Below are 20393 nucleotides of genomic sequence, written 5' to 3'. Positions count from 1 at the left end.
TAGCCAGCCACAGTAGGTAGAGTAACAGGGCCCCAAACATCAGAATAAACAATATGAAATGGAAATTCAGATCTTTTATTTCGTAAAGGTAAAAAACTTTTACAATGCTTACTCAACTGACAAGTTTGACACTGTAACTGACTCACTGACAAGGACTCAAACAACTTTGGAAACATAACTTTTAATGACTCAAAAGAAAGATGACCTAAATGACTATGCCATAAATAGGCTTGACTCTCACTTGACGAACTCGTGGACTCTGTCGCCACTAGACCAGCATTATTCTCCAACACGTAGAGACCATCCACCATGCGTCCTCTACCAATCATCTTCCCTGAGGTCAAATCTTGAAACACACATGAAGACGGAAAAAAAGTGACTTGAGCAGTTCAAGGAGTGAGTCAGACTACTAACGGACAACAAATTAATAGGTAATTTCGGAACGTGCAGTACATTAGGAAGAGTAAGGCCAAGTGGGAGAGGTATGGTGCCTCGGCCAGCTATGATAGAAAAAGAACCATAAGCCAGTCTTACCTTATCTCTCCCAGAAAGAAGGTTATATGTCTGAAACAAATTAGACTTACCGGTCATGTGATTTGAGGCTCCGGAGTCAATAATCCAAGGAGAATTAGTAGTATGAGATGACACATGGAAGGTTGTGGCATTACCTGATGTAGACGCAAACGAGGTAGAAGGAGTAGGCCTAGAATCCATCTGGCGGAGAGTCCTACCATACAATTCCAAATGTTCACGGAAGGAGTTGATAATATCTTCCTTAGGGTCAGAACTGGGATGTCTCTCCTGAGTTACTGAAGGACTAGTCTCTGTCGATGCCATATTAGCTGAGTTATACCTTTTTTGATTCTGCTGGCCTAGTTTCTTGCCCTGATCAGGTGCTGACTTCTTACCCAAATCTTGTGCCCATTTAGGTTTTCCATGGAGATCCCAACATGCATCTTTCGTGTGTCGTGTCTTCTGGCAGTGAGTGCACCAAAGCTTGCTCTTATCATTTGATTTTTTCTGAGTGTCACCCTTTTTAATACCACCTCCGACATTTGTATCTGAATTTCCCCGGACAGATAGGGCAACTGACTCCCCTTCTACACCATTCATCACACTTCTTCTGCTTTCTTCTGATTGCACCAAGGCATACACCTCCTGAACTGATGGCAAGTCTTTACTACCCAAGATCTGCACCCTGATGGACTCATATGATGGATTCAGCCCTAGGAGGAAGGAAAACACTCGTTGCTTAGATACAAGTGACTTATAAGCCTTTGCATCTTCATCACACTTCCAATTCACATTCTGATAGTGATCAAGTTCTTTCCATATTGATGTCAAATCAGAATAGTACATTGAGAGACTCCTCTCCCCCTGCTTGCAAGTAGAGGATTCAGCTTGTAGTTGATATATCTTGGCATAGTGTCTCTGCTCTGAATAGGTGGACTTCGCTTGTTCCCATATCTCACAAGCGGTTTCAGCCCACATAAAAGTCTTCCTTACTTGTGGCAGCATTGAAACCAAGTGCCAAGACATCACCATACTATTCTCTTGGTTCCACCTATCATGCTCAGCACTTCCATACTTCGGTTCCTTCACTCTCCCATTGATGTATCCTATTCTTCCCATAGCAGTGATGTAGAGTTTTATTCCCCTAGACCACTCAAGGTAATTCAGACCATCAAAGGGAATAACAGCCATGGGAAAGCTCATATCCATTCCCCCACTCACTCCATTGTGGCTCCCTGAAATCTCTGAAGTAGCAGAATTCTCAGTCGACATGGTCACACAGTAAATCAGTCCCAAACACCGGACTTAGGACCCCTCCTTACTCCACAAAACAATGCTCCACTCAGTTCACACCCACACACTTGGGTTTAACAACCAGGTTGAGCACAAACAGTACCAAATTCCGGACAAAACAGAGGTAATATTCGGCAGATTTTAGACCTGTATAGTTTTAACAGTCTCAACCTACCAGAATTTCAGAATGTCTAACAGCCACTAATCAGCAGGAGAGATCCTTCTTACTTACAGTCAACTCCAACCATTGAGAAGATAGGTCATCCTTGACCTACAGTTGTCTTAACACATGTACAGGATCACACGATCCAAAAAAAAGGGGGGTACACAGATTCGACAGCATTCAGCCGCCTAGACTCATAGGGTTTTCACTCGGCACATGACCAAGGAGGGTAAAGAAGAGAGAAACAGGGAGAACTGTACCAGTTGTAGCTGTTTTTTCAGTCCCGAATCAGATTTCTGTTCCGCCCAGGTTCTGATAGTCTGTTCGATCTGTTCTCTTAGTAAGGTTGTTCGATCTGCTCTCTTTAATCAGTATTCCCGCTCGGATACCATCTTGATAGTATGGCCGGCCAGAAATAAGAGGAAGAGAAGAGAAGAGAAGAGGAGAAGAAGAGAAGAGAAGAGAGGAGGGAAGAAAGAAGGGTTTTGCAATGTAACAGTGCTGGCGGCGCCAGCCTTTATTTTAATATATATAGGGCAGCAGAAATAACAAGGGAAAAGACCCTTGTGCCCCTGAGTACAATAACAGACATAACAGAAAGAAAAAACGAAATAAAAAACACTTTAATTAGCCAAACAGGCCCTAACATCAGCAACTAAATTATTTTAACAGAAGTAAAAGACTACAAGCCAATAAGTCTTGTAGGGAGTGTGTACAAAATAATGGCAAAGGTGTTGGCAAAAAGACTCAGAGAGGTTCTAAAAGAGTTGGTTTCCCAAAATCAGTTTGCTTTTGTGAGAGGAAGACTAATTGTAGACAGCATCCTAATTGCAAATGAAGTTGTAGAAGACAAAAGGAAGAGTGGAAGGAAGGGTCTTCTAGTGAAACTAGACATTGAAAAAGCTTACGATAAAGTTGATTGGGATTGCCTGCTCCAGATTCTATATTTGAAGGGCTTCAGTACAAAATGGCTGCAGTGGATGAAAGGCTGTATTAGTTGTACCTGGTTCTCGATCATGATCAATGGAGAGCCTAAAGGTTATTTTAAAGCCAGCAAGGGGTCTACGGCAGGGATGCCCCCTCTCTCCATTCCTCTTTACAATGGTAATGGATGTTTTCAGCCAGCTTTTGAAGAAAGCTAAAAACCTTAATTTGATCAAAGGTTTTTAGGTAGGAAGAGATGCCATAAATGTCTCCCACCTCCTCTTTGCCGATGATGTCATCTTATTCCTGGAAGCCAGTCCGGAGAACATCTCAAATGTGAAAAGAGTGCTTCAGTGTTTTGAATTAGTATCAGGGCTGAAGGTAAATTACATAAAGAGTAGCCTAGCAGCAACAAACCAAATTGAAGGGTCCCTGATGGAAAATTTCAAGGAAATTCTGAATTGTAGAGTGGAAAATCTCCCCCTTTCCTATTTGGGCATGCCACTAGGAGGGAATCCAAAAAATTCAAGCTTTTGGGAGCCTGTGGTGGAAAAGTGCGAAAAGAAGTTAGCTACTTGGAAAAGCTGCTACCTATCAAAAGGGGGTAGAATTACACTTATTAAGGCCTCCCTTGCAAACATGCCTGTCTATTTCCTATCAGTATTTCAGATCCCTGCAAAAGTCAGATCACAGATTGAAAAAATCCAAAGAGATTTCCTTTGGGAAGGCGGAGGTGTAAAAAAAGGGCACCTAGTAAATTGGAATCATGTCTGTAAACCAAAGAGGCTGGAGGATTAGGAATCGGGCATCTAAAAGAGAAAAACATTGCCCTTCTTGGAAAATGGCTGTGGAGATTCCCCATGGAATAAAATTCTGTTTGGGCAACTATCACCAGCAAGTACGGGTTAAATGTAAACGGTTGGGATTACAATCTCCGCTCAAACCGATCAACTTTCTCAAATCCCTGGAAAGGTATTTCTGCTATTCACAACCTCTTTATTTCTTTCATTAGATACAAGGTGGGTAACGGTACTAGAATAAAATTCTGGACGGATTTGTGGTGGAGCAACTCCACATTAGCAGATCTGTATCCCAGGCTCTATAACCTTACTCTAAATAAGGGCGCAACCATCTCCCAGTGCCTTCCCCCAGCAATGAAAGAAACCTAAACTTGAACCTCAGAAGACCCTTAAGGGATCCGGGGATCAGTGAGCTAACTGAACTCCTTCTTTCTCTCAGTGAAACCTACATATCCCCAAATTCCCAAGATTCCCAAGTCTGGAAATCCCACCCTGTAGGTGAGTTCTCGTCCAAGTCTTTCTTCAAAGCTCTGGTTGCGGGTATCTGAGACAGTGACTTTCCTTACAAGAAGATCTGGTGCAAGTTTATACCCTCAAGAGTGAATTTCTTTGTTTGGGAGGCTTGCCTGTAGCGAGTGAACACTTGTGAGTTACTGCAGAAGAAAAATCTTGGAAGGCTTTATATCTCCCCTCACGCCTGTACCCTTTGCCTACGTGAAGGAGAGACAACAGGCCATCTCTTCATACATTGCAGGTAGCAAGCAGCATCTGGAACTTTTTTCTTCATTTAGTTGGCTTCAGTTGGGCGGCTCCTAATCATCTTCAGGACCTGATTTCTCAGTGGCAAGGAAGAGGTCTGAGCAAGAGAGGTAAGACCTATTGGCTGATAATACTGCATGCTGTTCTTTGGGGAATTTGGGAGGAAAGAAACAATTGGCTGTTTGAAAATAGGTCAAAATCTAAGGATGAGCTGATCAACCACATCACTCACAACTGCAACTTGTGGGCCTCTAGTTCAGAGGAGTTCACAGGAGTTAGTTTCAACGATCTCACCAGAAACGTATATAACTTCCTGGTTTCCTCCCCTCCTACCCCACCCCCTCCCAGAGCTCCCTCAGTTAGAAGAGTAGGATTCTGGACTCTTAGCTTTGATGGAAGTGCTTATGGTAACCCTGGAGCCGCTGGCATAGGAGGAATTCTAAGAGATGAGAATGGCCACACCTGCTGGGCTTATAGTGGTCCGATTGGGATAGCCGACTCCACAAAGGCAGAAGTGTTAGCAGCTCTAACAGGGATTCGCCTAGTCAGCAAACTGGGCTTTCAAAGCTTCTTAATTGAAGGTGACTCAGCCAACACTATAAGATGGTTGGATCAACAGGAAGCTGGACCTTGGAGACTTAGTCACTTCCTATCGGAGGCAAGGGACCTCCTGGCTCATACAAATGTTTCTCTAACCTGGATCCCAAGGGAGCTAAATGCAGTTGCAGATGGTCTAGCAAAATTAGGAGTTATTGTAGAGTCATTGTACTGTGATTCCTGTCCTCCTGTGTAGTTCTCAGGGGTCCGGCCCCTCTTTTGTACTTGTACACCCTCTTGTGTACCTCTCCTTTCATTAATAAAATTAGTTAACTTTATTAAAAAAAAAAAACAAACTGTGCAACTCATCTTTGAGAACATCTAGTCCTGAAGTATGCCTCTCCATAGGTTCCACATGCTAATGTCTTGGGATCCATGGGCAAACAAAATTTCCATATCTATGCATTCCACCAACGTGAATCATGGAATACTTTTTCTGACACAAGCCTCTAATGATTCTCCTATAAACTAAAATAAGAAGATATTATGCCACTTCTTCCAAACAAGCTTGATTCTTCCTGGAAAAAACATGAACTCAACCTCTCCTATCACCATGGATGAGTAATGTTGTTCCTTAGACTTGTGAACTCATTATGTATTGTCGTTTTTGTAGTTTTAATCATGTTTATATTAATATTTTCTAGGATACCATAATATATATTTCTCTAGGAATGAAATCTCCATTCAAATTGAAATTGTGAACTTTTCCTGTGGTATTTGTAGGTTGTCATTGATTAGTCCTAACTCCTTACTACTCCTTCAGTCATTGTAGTGAGTGTTATATCAATTTTAGTGTGCCCATATCTGGGTTTCTTTTGATTTCAAACATTTAAATCTTTACGTGTCCTATTTTTTGTTGATTGGAAGAAGCTATGTTGTTATGATCAAGATAGGTGTGGCCACTATTGCACCCAATTATGAGTTTTTTGGTGGGTACCCTATTATGAGTTATACTGCAAGAATTCATATTCATGTGTTCCCTGTATCTTTGATATCAAATCCTTAAAATATATATTTTACTTAGTTCCTTAGACTTATAAATTGATGCCTGCTATTTTGGATAATATAATTATTTATACAAGTTACTAAAAGCTACATTATATTGCTTCAGAACTTCCTCAACTATCTCCTACTCCTAATGGCATTATATTAATATATTGGTTATCCTTCCATTTAGATTTTGCTTTGCCTTTGGTTTAAAAGCTTAGCTTTTGGAAATAGGTCTTAATGAACTTGTCTTCGTATCTTGATTTTTTTTGATGAATGAATAAGTAGTTCTAGTAAAGAGAACAAAAGAGAATACAAACAGCCTTGGAGGAGCCACGAGGTGCTACCTCCCCTTTAGGGTGACTACAGACCCATATTTTAACAAGAACAGAATAAAACTGTAGATTAGCCCAATATAAAGAAGCCCGAGAAACCCCTTGTTTGGCCAGAGAGTCTGCCAAAGCATTTGCTGATCTACAATCCACTGGAAATTGATTGACATATTCCTTGTGACCCATTTCACTTTTTTCAGGAGATATCTTTAGCCCCAAACAGGACTGATCAGATTCAGCAACCAGCCCACTACAACCTTGGAGTCACCTTCTACCACTAGGTCCTGCACCCCAAGTTGGTTAGCAATTTGTAGGCCTTGTACAGCTGCAAGTATTTCAGCTAGGGGTGAGAAAAAAAAACCGAACCGACCGAAACCGAACTGAAAAACCGGTTAACCAAACCTGTCGGTTCGGTGTTTTTAAAAAATCAAAGGTACCGGTTCAGTTTCAGTTAACCAATACAAAAAAGCGGCGGTTAACCGAACCAACTGGTATACATATATTTCTATATATTTTATATACATATATTTATGTATATTATATATTTTGTATTTTTAATATATTATAAATTAATAAATATGCATTATATATTATAAATATATATTTATAATATATGATATATTATTTATTATTTAAAGTATAATATTTTATATATATTTATAAATTTTTATTATATTTTTATTTATATTTTTATAATATATATTGTAAAAATAAAAAAACCAAAAAACCGACTGGCTTCGGTCCGGTTTTGGTTACCGGTTTTCCAAAAACCGGTAGTACCGGTTCAGTTCCAAAAAAAGCCCCACGGTTCGGTTAACCGAACCACGAGCACCCCTAATTGCAGCCCTTGTTGAATCTCCAACTCCCACTAGAAAACTGGTAGTACCGGTTCAGTTCCAAAAAAAGCCCCACGGTTCGGTTAACCGAACCATGAGCACCCCTAATTGCAGCCCTTGTTGAATCTCCAACTCCCACTGGACCTGAGAATAAAGAGATAATGTTGCCATCCTTGTCCCTCAGAACCCTTCCAATGCCTGAGGGTTCTGGGTTGCCTTGTCTGCTACCATCAAAGTTCAGCTTTACAACAACCCCTTCTGGAGGGGGTGTCCACCTTACTTGTGTCCTACTCATCTTAGAGACTACAAAAGCCACCATTACCCAACCCATTCGAATGTCATCAAAGGAATAATTCACAAACAAATTAGAAGTCTTTAGCCAAAAGACGGATCTTGTTAAAATACACTCCTTAACTTCTTCAAGACTCCTTTCTTTTCCTTCCTTGGAATATCCTGGCATTCCGTTCTTCCCAAATAGTCCAAACCGTAGCTGCTCTTATGCATTTCCACATCAGTTTTCCTCTCTTCGTTGGCCACTAAAAAGTTGACGGATCAAAGAGCATTTTTACTTCAGAAAGCAAGTTCCACTTGCACCCAAATAAAGAGAAAGCCCAAGTCCAAATATTTGCAACAAAGGAACAAGATAACAGCAAATGGTAACAGTCCTCATTCTACACTTTACACATTGTACACCAGTTTAGGGATAAACACAAATAAGGTCTCGTCTTTTGCAGGTTATCCAAAGTATTAATCTTCCCATGATAACCCTCCCAACAAAAGGAAATTATTTTTATTTATTTATTTATTTATTTTTTTTTGGGGGGGGGAGGGGGGATAGGCCTAGACCAGATTTCTTTCACTTGGAAAACCCAAGGGGAAGAAGAGCAATGGGACTTAAAAAAGGAAGCACAAGTAAAAGAGCCATTTGACATCAGGGTCCAAACTCTTTATCTGGATTGAGGGGGTTCCAAGCAAGCAGAATCCAACAATAATAAAAGCTCAGAGACACAAATAAGTTCCTCATCATTTAGGCCTTTACGAAACCTGAGATCCCAGGCAGGAGACAAAGGGAGAACTGGGTGATGAAGAAACCTCAAAATAGGCTCCTTGAAGAGGGAGATAGTATAAAGAGAGGGAAAAAGATCTTTTAAAGGTTGGTTCCTCACCTAAACATTTTCCCAAAAAAGAACAGAGTTACCTGAGCAAACATCATACCTTACAAACTTGAGGAATTTAGGGAGAATGCTAGAAATTTCCTTCCAAGGAGTAGTGAGTCGAGCCCATTGAGATATCCCAGCATCCCAACCAGTTTTAGAACAGCCATGGATACTAGCCACCACTTCATGCTAGAGCCTCTTTCTTTCCAATAGGCCACCTCTAGAGCCATTTGCCTAAAAGAGCTTCATTTCTGTTGATTAAGTTCCCTAATCCTAATCCCCCTTCTTACTTACAACGTTGATTACCACCCAACTGATCAAGTGATTCTTTTTCTCATCTCCTAGCTCACACAAGAAGTCCCTCATTAGTTTTTCTAACCTCATAGCTACCCTAGAGGGTATCCTAAAAACGGATAGAAAGTAAATAGGAAGATTAGCAAGTAGCATTTTTTCGAACTTTTCCACCACAGGGTCCTAGAAACGACTCTCATATGGGTTAGGACATAGGGGAAACCCTATGTAGGTCAAGGGCCACTTAGAAGTAGAACACTCTAAGCATACAACAATAGACTCCAACTTCCTTTGATCTAAGTTTTGTCCCACCATACAACTCTTTTCAAGATTGACCTTTAAGTTGGAAGCACTCTCAAAAAATGAAATTCAGCACTCTCACCACTTCAGAACCTTCGCAAAAAATTATAATGTCATCAACAAACTGAAGGTGGGTTACAGGGATTTGATTTCTCCCTATTCTCCATCCTCTTATTGATCCAGCCCTATCCCCTTCCGATAACAACCTACTAAACATCAGTATGAATAAGAAAGGGGAAAGTGGATCTCCCTGTCTTAAACCCCTATAAGTAGGGAAGAAATCATTCACTCCCCCATTGACTAAAACTGAATAATGGAAAGAGGAGAGGCAACCATTTATCCTTTTGCACCATCTGTCTCCAAAGCTGCACTTTCGAAGCACCTCTAATAGAAAGCTCCAATTTACCAAATTGTAGGCCTTTTCAAGATCCAATTTGCAAACAAAACCTTGAGTTCCCAATCTTTTCATCTCCTCAAGACACTCATTTGCTATTAAGATTTAATCAATTATTTGTCTTCCTTGAACAAAGACACCTTGAGCTTGACTAATGAGAGAGGGAAGCACCTTTTTGATCCTCAAGGACAAGACCTTAGCCAAAATCTTGTAGATACTTGTCACTAGGCTAATTGGTCTAAAATCTTTAGGATGTAAGGCCTATTTCTTCTTTGGAACCAAAACTAAGAATGTTGCATTGATTCCTCTACTAATAATGAAACTATCTCCAAACTCTCTAAAGACCTCAACCAAATACAAATCTTCTTTGATTATATTCCAACAATCCTGAAAGAATGTCGTAGTGAACCCATCTGGCCCTGGTGCCTTAGATCTTTCCATGGTAAACACTGCTTGCCGAATTTCCTCCTCAATATTCCTTTCCAACCAAGCTTTGTCTTCTTCAGAGAGGTTCGGCCATTCCACATCAGTCAACTCGAGTTTTCTTCCTTATGGCTTCCTAAGAATAGATTTGAAATGATTTACAAAGCAGTTGGCTATCTCTTCAAGGGAGTCCAATTTTATTCCATCCACTTCAAGTTTGGTCACCAGGTTTTTCCTCCTCCCATTGGCACATTCATGGAAGAATTTGGTATTTCCATCACCTTCCTTGATCCATTTGTGTCTAGATTTTTGCTTCCAAGAAATTTCCTCATGCAAAAGGATTTCTTCTAACTCCTTCAATCTTCGTCTTAATTATCTTTCTTGTCCACTCATTTTCCTAAGGGGTTCCTTCTCATCTAGTTCCTCTATTTGGGATAAAGAGCTGATTTTAACTCCTCCATTCTCTCAAATTGGTCCCTATTCCATTCATTTAACTTTGTTCTTAGGCTCTTCAACGTTTTAAGGAATTTTACCCCTTTCCACTTCACCGCCCTCATCTCTTCACTCCACCACTCTTCCACTTTCTTTAAAAGTCCGGATGTGTCAACCACGTGTTTTCAAATCTGAAGGGTCGAGGTCCACACCTAAACAGTTCCTGCCCAAGTACGATTGGGCAATGGTCACTAAATAGAAATCTGTCCAACTTAGAGGAAATTGGGGTTTCCTGAAAATTGGATCAGGTGAAATGAGCTTGCAGTAGGGGGAGCTCCTCCAATTTGCAGATATTAATGAAATCATTGAAATTCCTTATTTTGGTTGTGCGAGTCTGTTGGGGGTTATTTGATTCATTAGTAAATTTAGTTACATTGAAGTCCCCTCCCAAGCACCAAGGACCTTCCCATAGTCCTTGTATCCCAAATAACTCTTCCTAGAGCTCTTTCCTCTCTCTGTAGTTGTTTGGTCCGTACACTTTTGTTAACACCCAAGTGAAACCATCCTCCACCATTCTAAATTTAATTGACACTGGGAAGTTCCATAACAATTCCTTCACTGCTTCCTTGACATCCTCTCTCCAAAGAGTTACAATACCCCCTGAGGCCCCCTAAGAAGGTGTAGAGACCCACCTTATTCCTCTTGACTTCCAAAAACTTCTAATCCATCTCTTGTCAAACTCTGCTAGTTTAGTCTCCTATAATATCACGTTGTCTAGTTTTTTCTCTTCCCAAAGGGTCCTTGATCAACCTTCTCTTCCTTGCACTACTTAATCCCCTCACACAATAACTGATAATTTTCATGGTAACTATGTAATGATAGCCACTCAAATGTATGGTCCCCTACTTAGAGACCTTCCTTCTTTCCCCTCTTCCACTGAATTCAATATCTCCCTCTAAGTCTGAAAGCAATCTCTCTACCTCTGATCTTTTCTTTTTCCTCTGGTTTTTTCCTATCTCAGATTTTCTAGCTGTCACTCTGGGTTCTCTCAGGTCCTCAATCTTTGCTAGGTTTTCCTCCCAAAGTTCTTCTGCATTCTTATAATCGTCAGGAAGGGTACTGATTTGTCCCCAGATCCTTTCTAATTCTTCTTCCTGAAATTTTTTTAATAACAGCTCTCCCCCCTCAATGCCTCCCCTCTCAGGTTCCCCTTTTTGGACCTCCACTTTATTTGGATTTCCTTCCTGTAACTCCTCTATCTGCTTGAACAATTCAAGATGGGTGCAAATTTGATCCCATATCCTCTCTAATTCGTCCTCTTGTTTCTTTTTTCAGGTCAAGCTCTCCCCCCCTTGGCTACACAAAGTCCCTTCTCACCACCTTCCCTCCAATAGCTGTTTCTTCCTGTTGAGAAACTGGGATACCTGTTACAGGCAGAGAACCCATATCAGTAACCAAAATCGAATTGACAGACGTACCTGGACAGGTTGGAAAATCCAGTTGCAAGCGTTGAATCTAGGGCCAATCCTTCGCCCTGTGATGCCTGCAGAGGAGTATCATGTTCCATCAACACCCTGTTAACCATGGCATCCAAATCCCCCTTAGATTGTTGTTCCCCAACCAGTGTCTTTGTGTGCCATAGCAAGAACGAATCCTGTTTCTCTGGGTTGCTATCAGGACTAAGCTGCTCTGTAGAACTGGGAGGATTTTTTGGGTTAGGTGTGCCCTAACTTTCTTCTATAATTGTTGCTATTTTGACTGTCACATTCTGGGGCGAACGAGGTTGAGAAAGTTCCTGCTTTTCCTGTACAGAATCCAAATCTTCTCCTTTGATGAAAAGAATCTCAGTAAAAGAGCTGTCTTCATCGAAAACATCCCTCGGTTGTGGTGACTCTACACTCCTGAGACTACTGGTGTCATCTATATCAGTGTCTGAGTACCTCTCTTCCTCTGTTGAGCTGTCTACCTCAAAACCCATCAGAATCTGAGCATCATATATTGTATATATGATGTCTATATGCATTGCTTTGTCCTAAAGCAAATGGGGTTACTTACCGGGGGTGTGGGGCGGGAGATTCACATGCACCATATCAAATGACCTTCAAAGTATAAAATATAAGTCTTGAACCCATGTTTTCACATTTGTTGTCCTGAGATTTGACAACTATACCAAGCAATGGCCCCTTTGATTTCTAGTGAAGCTTCTAATGAGGTTTGTAGAAGTTTCAAATCTTGGCCATTGGATGTGGATATATACAACCTTTTAATTCAGTTTTTTATTGGAAATGGATCTATACAACCACTCAGAATATGAGTGTTGACCCCATCAACTTCAAGAGTTATAATACAGCCCAAAAGAAGTTTTCCCTGAAGGTCCCTTGCTTGGCCAAACTATCTGCCACAGAGTTGGCTGACCTCCTTACCCATTTGAAATTTTGAAGATTACTCCAGCATCCCTTGCCAAGCAGATTATTTCCCTTATTTTCTGTCTAAAAGTCCATACACCCAATCTTTTCGTCTGCAGCCACCCTATTAACAGTTTAGAGTCTCCCTCCACCTCAAAGTTCTGAAATCCCCATTGCTTGGCAAATCTCAGGCCTTGTAGTAGAGCCAAAATTTTAGCTCTCAGAGAATCTCCCACTCCTATGGGACCAGAATATTGTGCCACCAGTCTGCCCTCCCCATCCCTGAAAACTCCCCCAACTCTAGAGGGTCCTGGATTAACCAAGGAGCTTCCATCAAAATTTAATTTTACCCTTTGTTGTGCTGCAGGTGTCCAGTAAGGCTAAAAAGCAGACTGTTTGGTTGAAGAATTTGCCACTGCTGACCAACCCCTTAGTATATCATCCATCGAAAAGTCTTTGAACAAGTCAATAACTTTCACCAGTGTATAACTTTGATGGCTACGCAGCAATGACTTGTTCTGTTGATCTTTGTACCCAACCTTTTAATTCATTCATTAACTAAATTCAGTTAATGAGGTACAATTGTGACTTTAACTAATTGCTTACTAATCAGGACTATCACTATTGGTTTTCTCTCTGTTTTCTCCCATATAATATATTATTATGGAGAAAAAAGTTTTTTTAATAAGATCATTTAGGGAAATTCTAGCTGAAAGCTTAGTAATAGGGGGCAGGTAGAATGTTCTAGCCTATACTTGGGGATGTATGAAAGAATGGTTTTTATTACTAATTTAAAAAACCCAGGTCATCAATTAGGTGGGGTTTCACTGGATTAGCCATGTATTCAATCCCACCATCCACATCACCTTATTACAACTTTGTATTGGAATTTACTCAATTGATAAGAGCTGTCTAAACTTCTAGATTTTAAGGATGCTCATAAAAGGTGAGAAGAGGATTATAGAAACTCTTTTTGAGCTCTAAACCAAGTTACCATCAGTGTTATGTGGACTCTCCTAAATGAATGAAGTGTTTTTGTTGGACACACTTCAGACTTTTTTTTTATAGTAAAAATAAAGTTCTATTAGAAAAAAAAAAAAAAAATTGATACAGTCTGCCAGGTGTTAAGGAAACACCTGCATACAAACTAAAATATCACAATCAGCCCAACTACAAGTTCAAATAAATTATCCAGATTACAAATTTGAAACCCCAGAACTTCCCCAAGGTCCTCTTTTGTAACTTGTCTAAATTCTGGTAATAACAGGACCCATTCTGCAACAGATTTGCTAACAGCCACCACCATCCTATCCAAATTCCTAGCTTTGTCTTCTAAAACTCTTCTGTTTCTTTCATTCCAGATGTTCCAGCATATTGCAAATGGAATGCAACTCCAAATTAGCCTTTCTTTCTATCTTCCTATTTTCTTTGGCCATGATGAAAAAATCTCTGAAGGGAGCCTTGGCTGAAAGTATCTTACCCCAAACAGAGCTGTGAATAAGTTCCATATGAATCCAGATGTTTTACAAGAAATAAACAGATGGCAAACAGTTTCTTCTTGTTCTTTGCATAGGAAGCATATATTAGCTATATTTAAGCCACTACGTTCAAGTGATCCACAGTCAAGATGCTATCCATGGCCGCAATCCATTGGAAAGGCTTTAACCCTAGGGGGAACCGGATTTATCCATTCACCTTCAGCTTGATTTGAGCATAAATGGTCCCTAGACTCCCTACAAAGAACTGAATAGCATGAATAGCAGGATTTATCCATTCACCTTCAGCCAGCCTATACAACCTTGTACACAACTCACTCAACTTTCCAACCCCACGCCACCAATCATCTTCCCAAAACCTGATTCTTGGTCCATCCCCTACTGAAAAGCTTGTTAGGCTTCTAAATTCCTGATTAAACTTCATAATCCCTTTCCAAACACTTAGCCCATAGAATGAACTCACCTCCCTTGATTCTCACCCAAACCTCACCACCCCATATTTCTCCACCACCACTCTCCTCTATAATGATTTTTTTTTTTTATCAACAACTGGAATTTATTAGATTAAAAGAATTTAGTTACAGTGCTCCAAAGAGAGAGAAACAATCTTAACTCTCTCCGGGAAGATAACAAAAATGAAAAATTTACAGAACAGCCCAAAACATTTGATCCCTTCCCACCCCCTGCTTTGCCAAAGCATCAGCAAATGCATTTGCTGTTCTCTTGACCCACTGAAACTTGATTTCCAGTCCTCTAGTTAGCCACTTAATCTCCCTCCTCTCATTAGCATATTTCCAAAGTCCACTACCTTCTTGTAACCAACTTAAGACCAGCTTTGAGTCCCCTTCAACGACTAACTTTTGTATATTAAGTTCCTTAGACTTCCTTATACCCTCCAGTACTGCATAGACCTCAGCTTTGAGAGTCTCCAAATCCAATGGAACCTGAATACAAAGTGAACACCTTCCCATCCTCATCTCTGAAAACTTCTCCTACACCTGATGGACCTGGATTTCCTTCACTACTTCCATCGAAGTTTAGCTTTATAAGTCCACTTCCTGGTGGTGACCACACAGGACAAACTAAAGAACGAGTAGGAGCAGAATTTGCCACCTCCAGCCAGCTATTCAGCAACATATCCGTAGAAATATCAACAAACAGGTCCAAGGATTTTAGCCAATGCACCACCCTCACTGATACTACTACTTCAATAAGGCATTCTTTACTTCTTTCAATTTCAGAGAAAATTCTGATGTTCCTTTCCTCCCAAAGAGTCCAACAAACAGCTACCTGCACACATCTCCACATTATCCTTCCCCTTTTGTTTGGGCAACCAAAGAATAGGGGGCTAAACAAACCTTGAATGTTTGGCGGTGGGGTCCACTTGCAACCAAAAGAGGAAAGAAACCATTCCCAAAGATCAGTAGCAAAGGGGCAAGAAACTAATAAGTGGTAGGAGCTTTCACTATTAGCCTTGCAAAGAATGCACCAATTCAGAGACAGGCACCAAAAATGCCTTTTTCTTTGGAGTACGTCACATGTATTACATCTTCTGAGGAAGGCTTCCCAACAAAAGGCTCCAATCCTTGGAGGAATTGGCTCACCCCAAACATCCTTAACTGGAAAGTTTTGTGCAAATGGACTGGATAAAGGCAGTAGGGACTTGAAGAAAGAGGCACAAGAGAAGGTTCCAGAGGGAGTTAGGGTCCACAGTCTCTTATCCCTCTCAAAGGGATCCAACACCACCTGATCTAAGATCTGAACCAGATCTCCACAGTCTCTTATCCTCTATAATGAATTTTCCTCTCTCCCCAATCCAAATCTCCACAACCACTTACTTATCAATTGCTTATTGAAAACCTTCACCCATCTAAAACCCAACCCTCCCCTTTCCTCAGGCCTACACACCTTTTCCCATTTGACCAAATGAAACTTCTTGCCCCCACCCTCCCACACCTTCCCATAAGAAACCCTTCTGAATTTTCACATATATTCCATGGATTATATTGAGGGACAGATTGGATGTTATTTTTTTCCTACAAAATGTTACTAAGTAGCAAAGATAAGCTTTTGAAAACTTTTCCTATAGGACTATAATGATGAAATTCAACAAAATATGGTGTTTTTCAATAATGTATACTTGTACTTTGACATGCCCACAAGTCCTCTCATGTCCATATCCATGCAACATTATTTGCCACATGAAAAATTACTTTATTTTGGGTAAACTTACTACATCTGAACTAACTAACCAGTTTTCACCATGCTTGATGCAGTTTCATAAGGTTTGTTCTAAGACATTCCTATCTAATCTACTATTCTCATATTTAATTCAATTTGTAGTATTGGCCTTCGCTTTTGGATATGAGCTTGTCTCTAGTTATTTAGTTTCTTTCATTATTTTCTAAGAGAGTATATAACTTGTTAATAATTATTATTAGTGTTGTTGTTATTTGTCACATTCTTCTTATTATTAACAAGTTATCAATTATTATCATCATTGTTAATATTATAAATTTGTTCTCTATTTTTGTTTTTATACACATGTAAAAGTATTACCTCACTCTAGTGTATATATACTGTTTTTAAAAGCAAAATTATTTGTTTTGGGCTGCCAACTTTTCCTTCTTTTATCCTTAGTGAAATTACTTAGTGCTTCTAAAGGAGTCTGCTCCGTAAGTTCTATTCAAATTGATACTTGTAGAAAATTAAATTTTGTGAAGGATTTGATAGTCTTATTGCTCACAGGAGGCTATTATTGTCATTTAAAGTTTTCTTGGCTAGAGATATTATTAGCGGTGCAACTTGAGTTGGGTTTGGTTTAGCAATAATTATATTTTAACTAGGCCCAAGCCCAATGGTTGAACTGGGCTTGCACCCCTATATTATCAACATAAAATATTTCCTGTCCAAAACAATATATTCATGGTCATGGGGCAGTTGGGCCCCAAAACCCTTGCCACCTCTTCAAAGTAAGCTCTTTTGGATATTTTTTTAAATAACATAGAAATTATGGATGGTCAATGTCACTCAAAGAAAATCCATTATAAGGTGGGTATAGGGTTAACATGGGCTGTGATAGTGGCAACTTGGCTGATCCCCTATTTGATGCAGTTTGGATTAGGCAGACAGTCCATCTGGTAGGAGTAGGTAAGGTTGGGATGGGGGAAACTCTGTCCAGACCTAGGAACCAAGCTGCCATCATGCTGTTCTACCAAATTGAGAACCAACTCTAACTGCTCAACTTAAGCATGACTAGGGTCTAACTCAGAAATCCTATTCCAACCTATATGAGGTGGGTTTTGAAACAGATTAAGAGGGATGCCAAACTTGAAGTCATGTCCTTTCATAATGATATTTGTATACACTAAACAAAACACTTCTCTCATTTATTTTGTTATGAGCAATACAAATACACTCATGCTTGTATGCTCATGCACATGTGTTTGTTTGTTACATGTGCACCAAATATACAGTGCACTAATCTTCGTAAAAACATGTTAATATGATGCAGCAAGTAGAAGTTTCTTGGTGTATGAACAATGAATATCAATCCTTACAGGTGGGTGGGGCTCTCTTGTTTTTGGGAGCTCCAGCAGGTGGCCTGTTGTATCATTATATCCTTTTCATCAATACAGTTCACCGTTTCCTTCTCCTGAAAAAAATGTTGGGTTTTATCTATGATGAGGTTCACTGCTTTTGAATCTTATCTGTGGTTCTTCACTGAGTTTACCATTTGCTTATTGCCTCTATATGTTTTCATTTTCTCAATCTGATTTTCTGTTATTAACCCTTAAAAGTCTTTACAACCTTGCCAGTTTTGGTTTTTTAATTGGTAAATGAGATAAAAATGTTACTATTATTCCCAATCCCCTCACCCCCTTGTGTGACATTGTGCATGCATTCGTAGTCTTGTCACCTGATTCCTACAAGACCAGAGTTTAATATGGTTTTCTTGCAGAGTATATATCTGCATATATTCTACTTAAAAACTCTTTTGTTTGTGCAGAGCAATGTGAAAAGGACAAGGCTCGTGTTCTTGTCCATTGTATGTCAGGGAAAAATAGGTCAGTTGTTGCTGTTCTTGGGTGATGTGAGCTTCAATACTTAGTGCTTTTGGCAGAATTGTCATAATGCAGTCTATCACAGGTCACCAGCTATTGTAATAGCATACTTGATGAAGCGTAAAGGATGGAGGCTTGCGCAAAGCTACCAATGGGTGAAAGACCGGAGGCCATCTGTTGATCTAACATCAGGTTTGCATATCCTTATCTACATGTACTGCTTTCTTTTCTATAATCTACTTTTGTCTGGATACTGAAAAAAAAAAAAAAGAAATCTACTCGTGTCTGAAGTGCTGCCAAATATAGGATTACAAATTGATTTTGGAGGTTAGAAGATGTTGTAAAAATAGATGAGAGGAGGAAGATGGAACTTATCGATTTGAAGCACACAGAACCATTGTAGAATAATGTAGAAAATGCGAAACACAAGTTCAATTAAAGTCAAATCATCAACTTTTTCTTGATTAGAAAGCAGCAGCACTACCTAGTAAAGCATCCCTAGTTTTCTGACATTAAGAAAATGAAACTGCTAGACTATTGTGAGTTTGATTTGTGGCACTATTTGTTAATTTTCAGTTCTTTTTGTCATAACTAATAAGATTCTTACTGTTATCAACAAAAAAAATGTTGTCTTTCATTCTTCCAATCTCTGTATGGTATATTATGTGAGCAAATAGCTGCCTACTGTAAACGATATAACAACATTTTGAGACTGTTAGATGTTACTGTTTCTCATATAGTAGCAATTAGAAAATTTGGTGTTCAGCTGTCACAACTTCTGGATCTCAATGTTTACACTTGCGTACATAGTGTGGAGACCAGTTTGGTTGAGTGCTGTGATATCTTTAAATGCTATTGAAAGTCGTAGGAGTTTTGATAGGTCACTGAGGTTTTACTTAGTGTCCGATCATCATGTTAGTATACATGTATTTGCAGGGTTGTGGGACCACCTTTTGATGGAACTCTCATGGTCTATTTTTTGTGTTTAACTTAATTTCCGTTAGACCACCATAAAGGATAGATGGTTTAGATTCTTTTTTCATGTGGTGGGACATTTTCAATTAGTGGCCTCCATCCATCTTGCATGATTTCTATGGTGACTATCACCTTCCAACCTTAAATATTCTCCTTCCATAGTGCACAATTCCTTGTTTCTGACATTTCTGCCCATGAATTGTAGCTGTATACCAGCAGTTGGAGGATTATGAAAGGAAGATCTTTGGATCAATTGAGAGTGCTCCAACCCTACCAGTTTTCTCCTTGTCTGAGGCGCCATCATTTGCTTTCAGCTTCCCAAAGACTATCAACCCAGTTCCTGTCCCTGCTTTCAACTTGCCTGCTATGACATCCATTTTTGACCGTCCAGCCTTGAGTATTCCTCCTCATGAGTTCACATTTGGAGCTGGCCAGAACGAGAAGAAGGTGGTTGATATAGGTGGCAGCCCTGCAAATGAGAATGATACCATGATGGATGGCTCCTGAATTTCCTGTTTTTCCTTTTGCAAGATCATATTTTGTTCTGAAGTCAGCCCCAAATATGACGAAGTTTGCAATAGAATATATGGATACCAGACGGAGAAAAAGGCACCATCTCAATGTTTGTGTGAGATGATTACACTGTTTTTCCTTGTTTTTGGTGCCAAATGTTCTTTCAAGTGCAACATCTCAATCACTGATTATCCTTTGTTTGTGTGAGATGATTACACTGTAAGGGGTTTTGTTTAAAGCCTATCAACTATGGTATGTGCCTATAAAGACAAATATGATGAAGTTGATGTGTTTGTAAATATACAATGGACCAAGTTCCTGCCAACTAATAATATTTTTTTTGATAAATCTGCCAACTAATAATATTTATAGGATATTTTATACAACATTGTCCTATGTTGGAACTTGGAAGCGTTTATTTTCCACTTGTCCCTGCAACCATGGTTTTCAAAACCGAACCGGACCGGACCGGACAGTTGGACCGGAAAAACCAGGAAGGTTAGGTGACCGGTTTCGTTTTTCACCAAAACCGGATTTTGGCCAAAAAATGTTGATTTGGTCAGCAAATCCACTGACCTGGGTGGTTGAACCGTTCAACGGTTTTGACTTATTTTTTTAATTTTTATTTTTATTTTTTATCAGAACAGGCCAACTGTTTAATTCGAATGATTGGACCGTTCGCCCCAGGAACCGGACCCCTGACCGATTCTTTCTCTGAGTCGGTTTTAAAAACCTTGCC

General features: G+C 39.8%; 1 protein-coding gene across 1 annotated transcript in view; it reads left to right on the top strand.

The window, feature by feature from the left end:
* LOC104606526 (protein-tyrosine-phosphatase IBR5) overlaps nt 1–20002 on the top strand; it is a 39597-nt gene extending 19595 nt beyond the window's left edge. The window contains exons 3-5 of the mRNA XM_010271776.3: nt 18112–18169; nt 18252–18358; nt 19347–20002. Of these exons, the coding sequence (XP_010270078.1) occupies nt 18112–18169; nt 18252–18358; nt 19347–19648 (467 nt within the window). The 3' untranslated portion in view covers nt 19649–20002. The remainder of the gene's footprint in view (nt 1–18111; nt 18170–18251; nt 18359–19346) is intronic.
* Nucleotides 20003–20393: the final 391 nt, after the last annotated feature.

Source organism: Nelumbo nucifera, chromosome 1 (genome assembly GCF_055504915.1).
Source record: "Nelumbo nucifera cultivar China Antique chromosome 1, China Antique-T2T, whole genome shotgun sequence".
Classification (NCBI taxonomy): Eukaryota; Viridiplantae; Streptophyta; class Magnoliopsida; order Proteales; family Nelumbonaceae; genus Nelumbo; species Nelumbo nucifera.
This window is presented reverse-complemented; position numbering and strand designations above follow the sequence as displayed.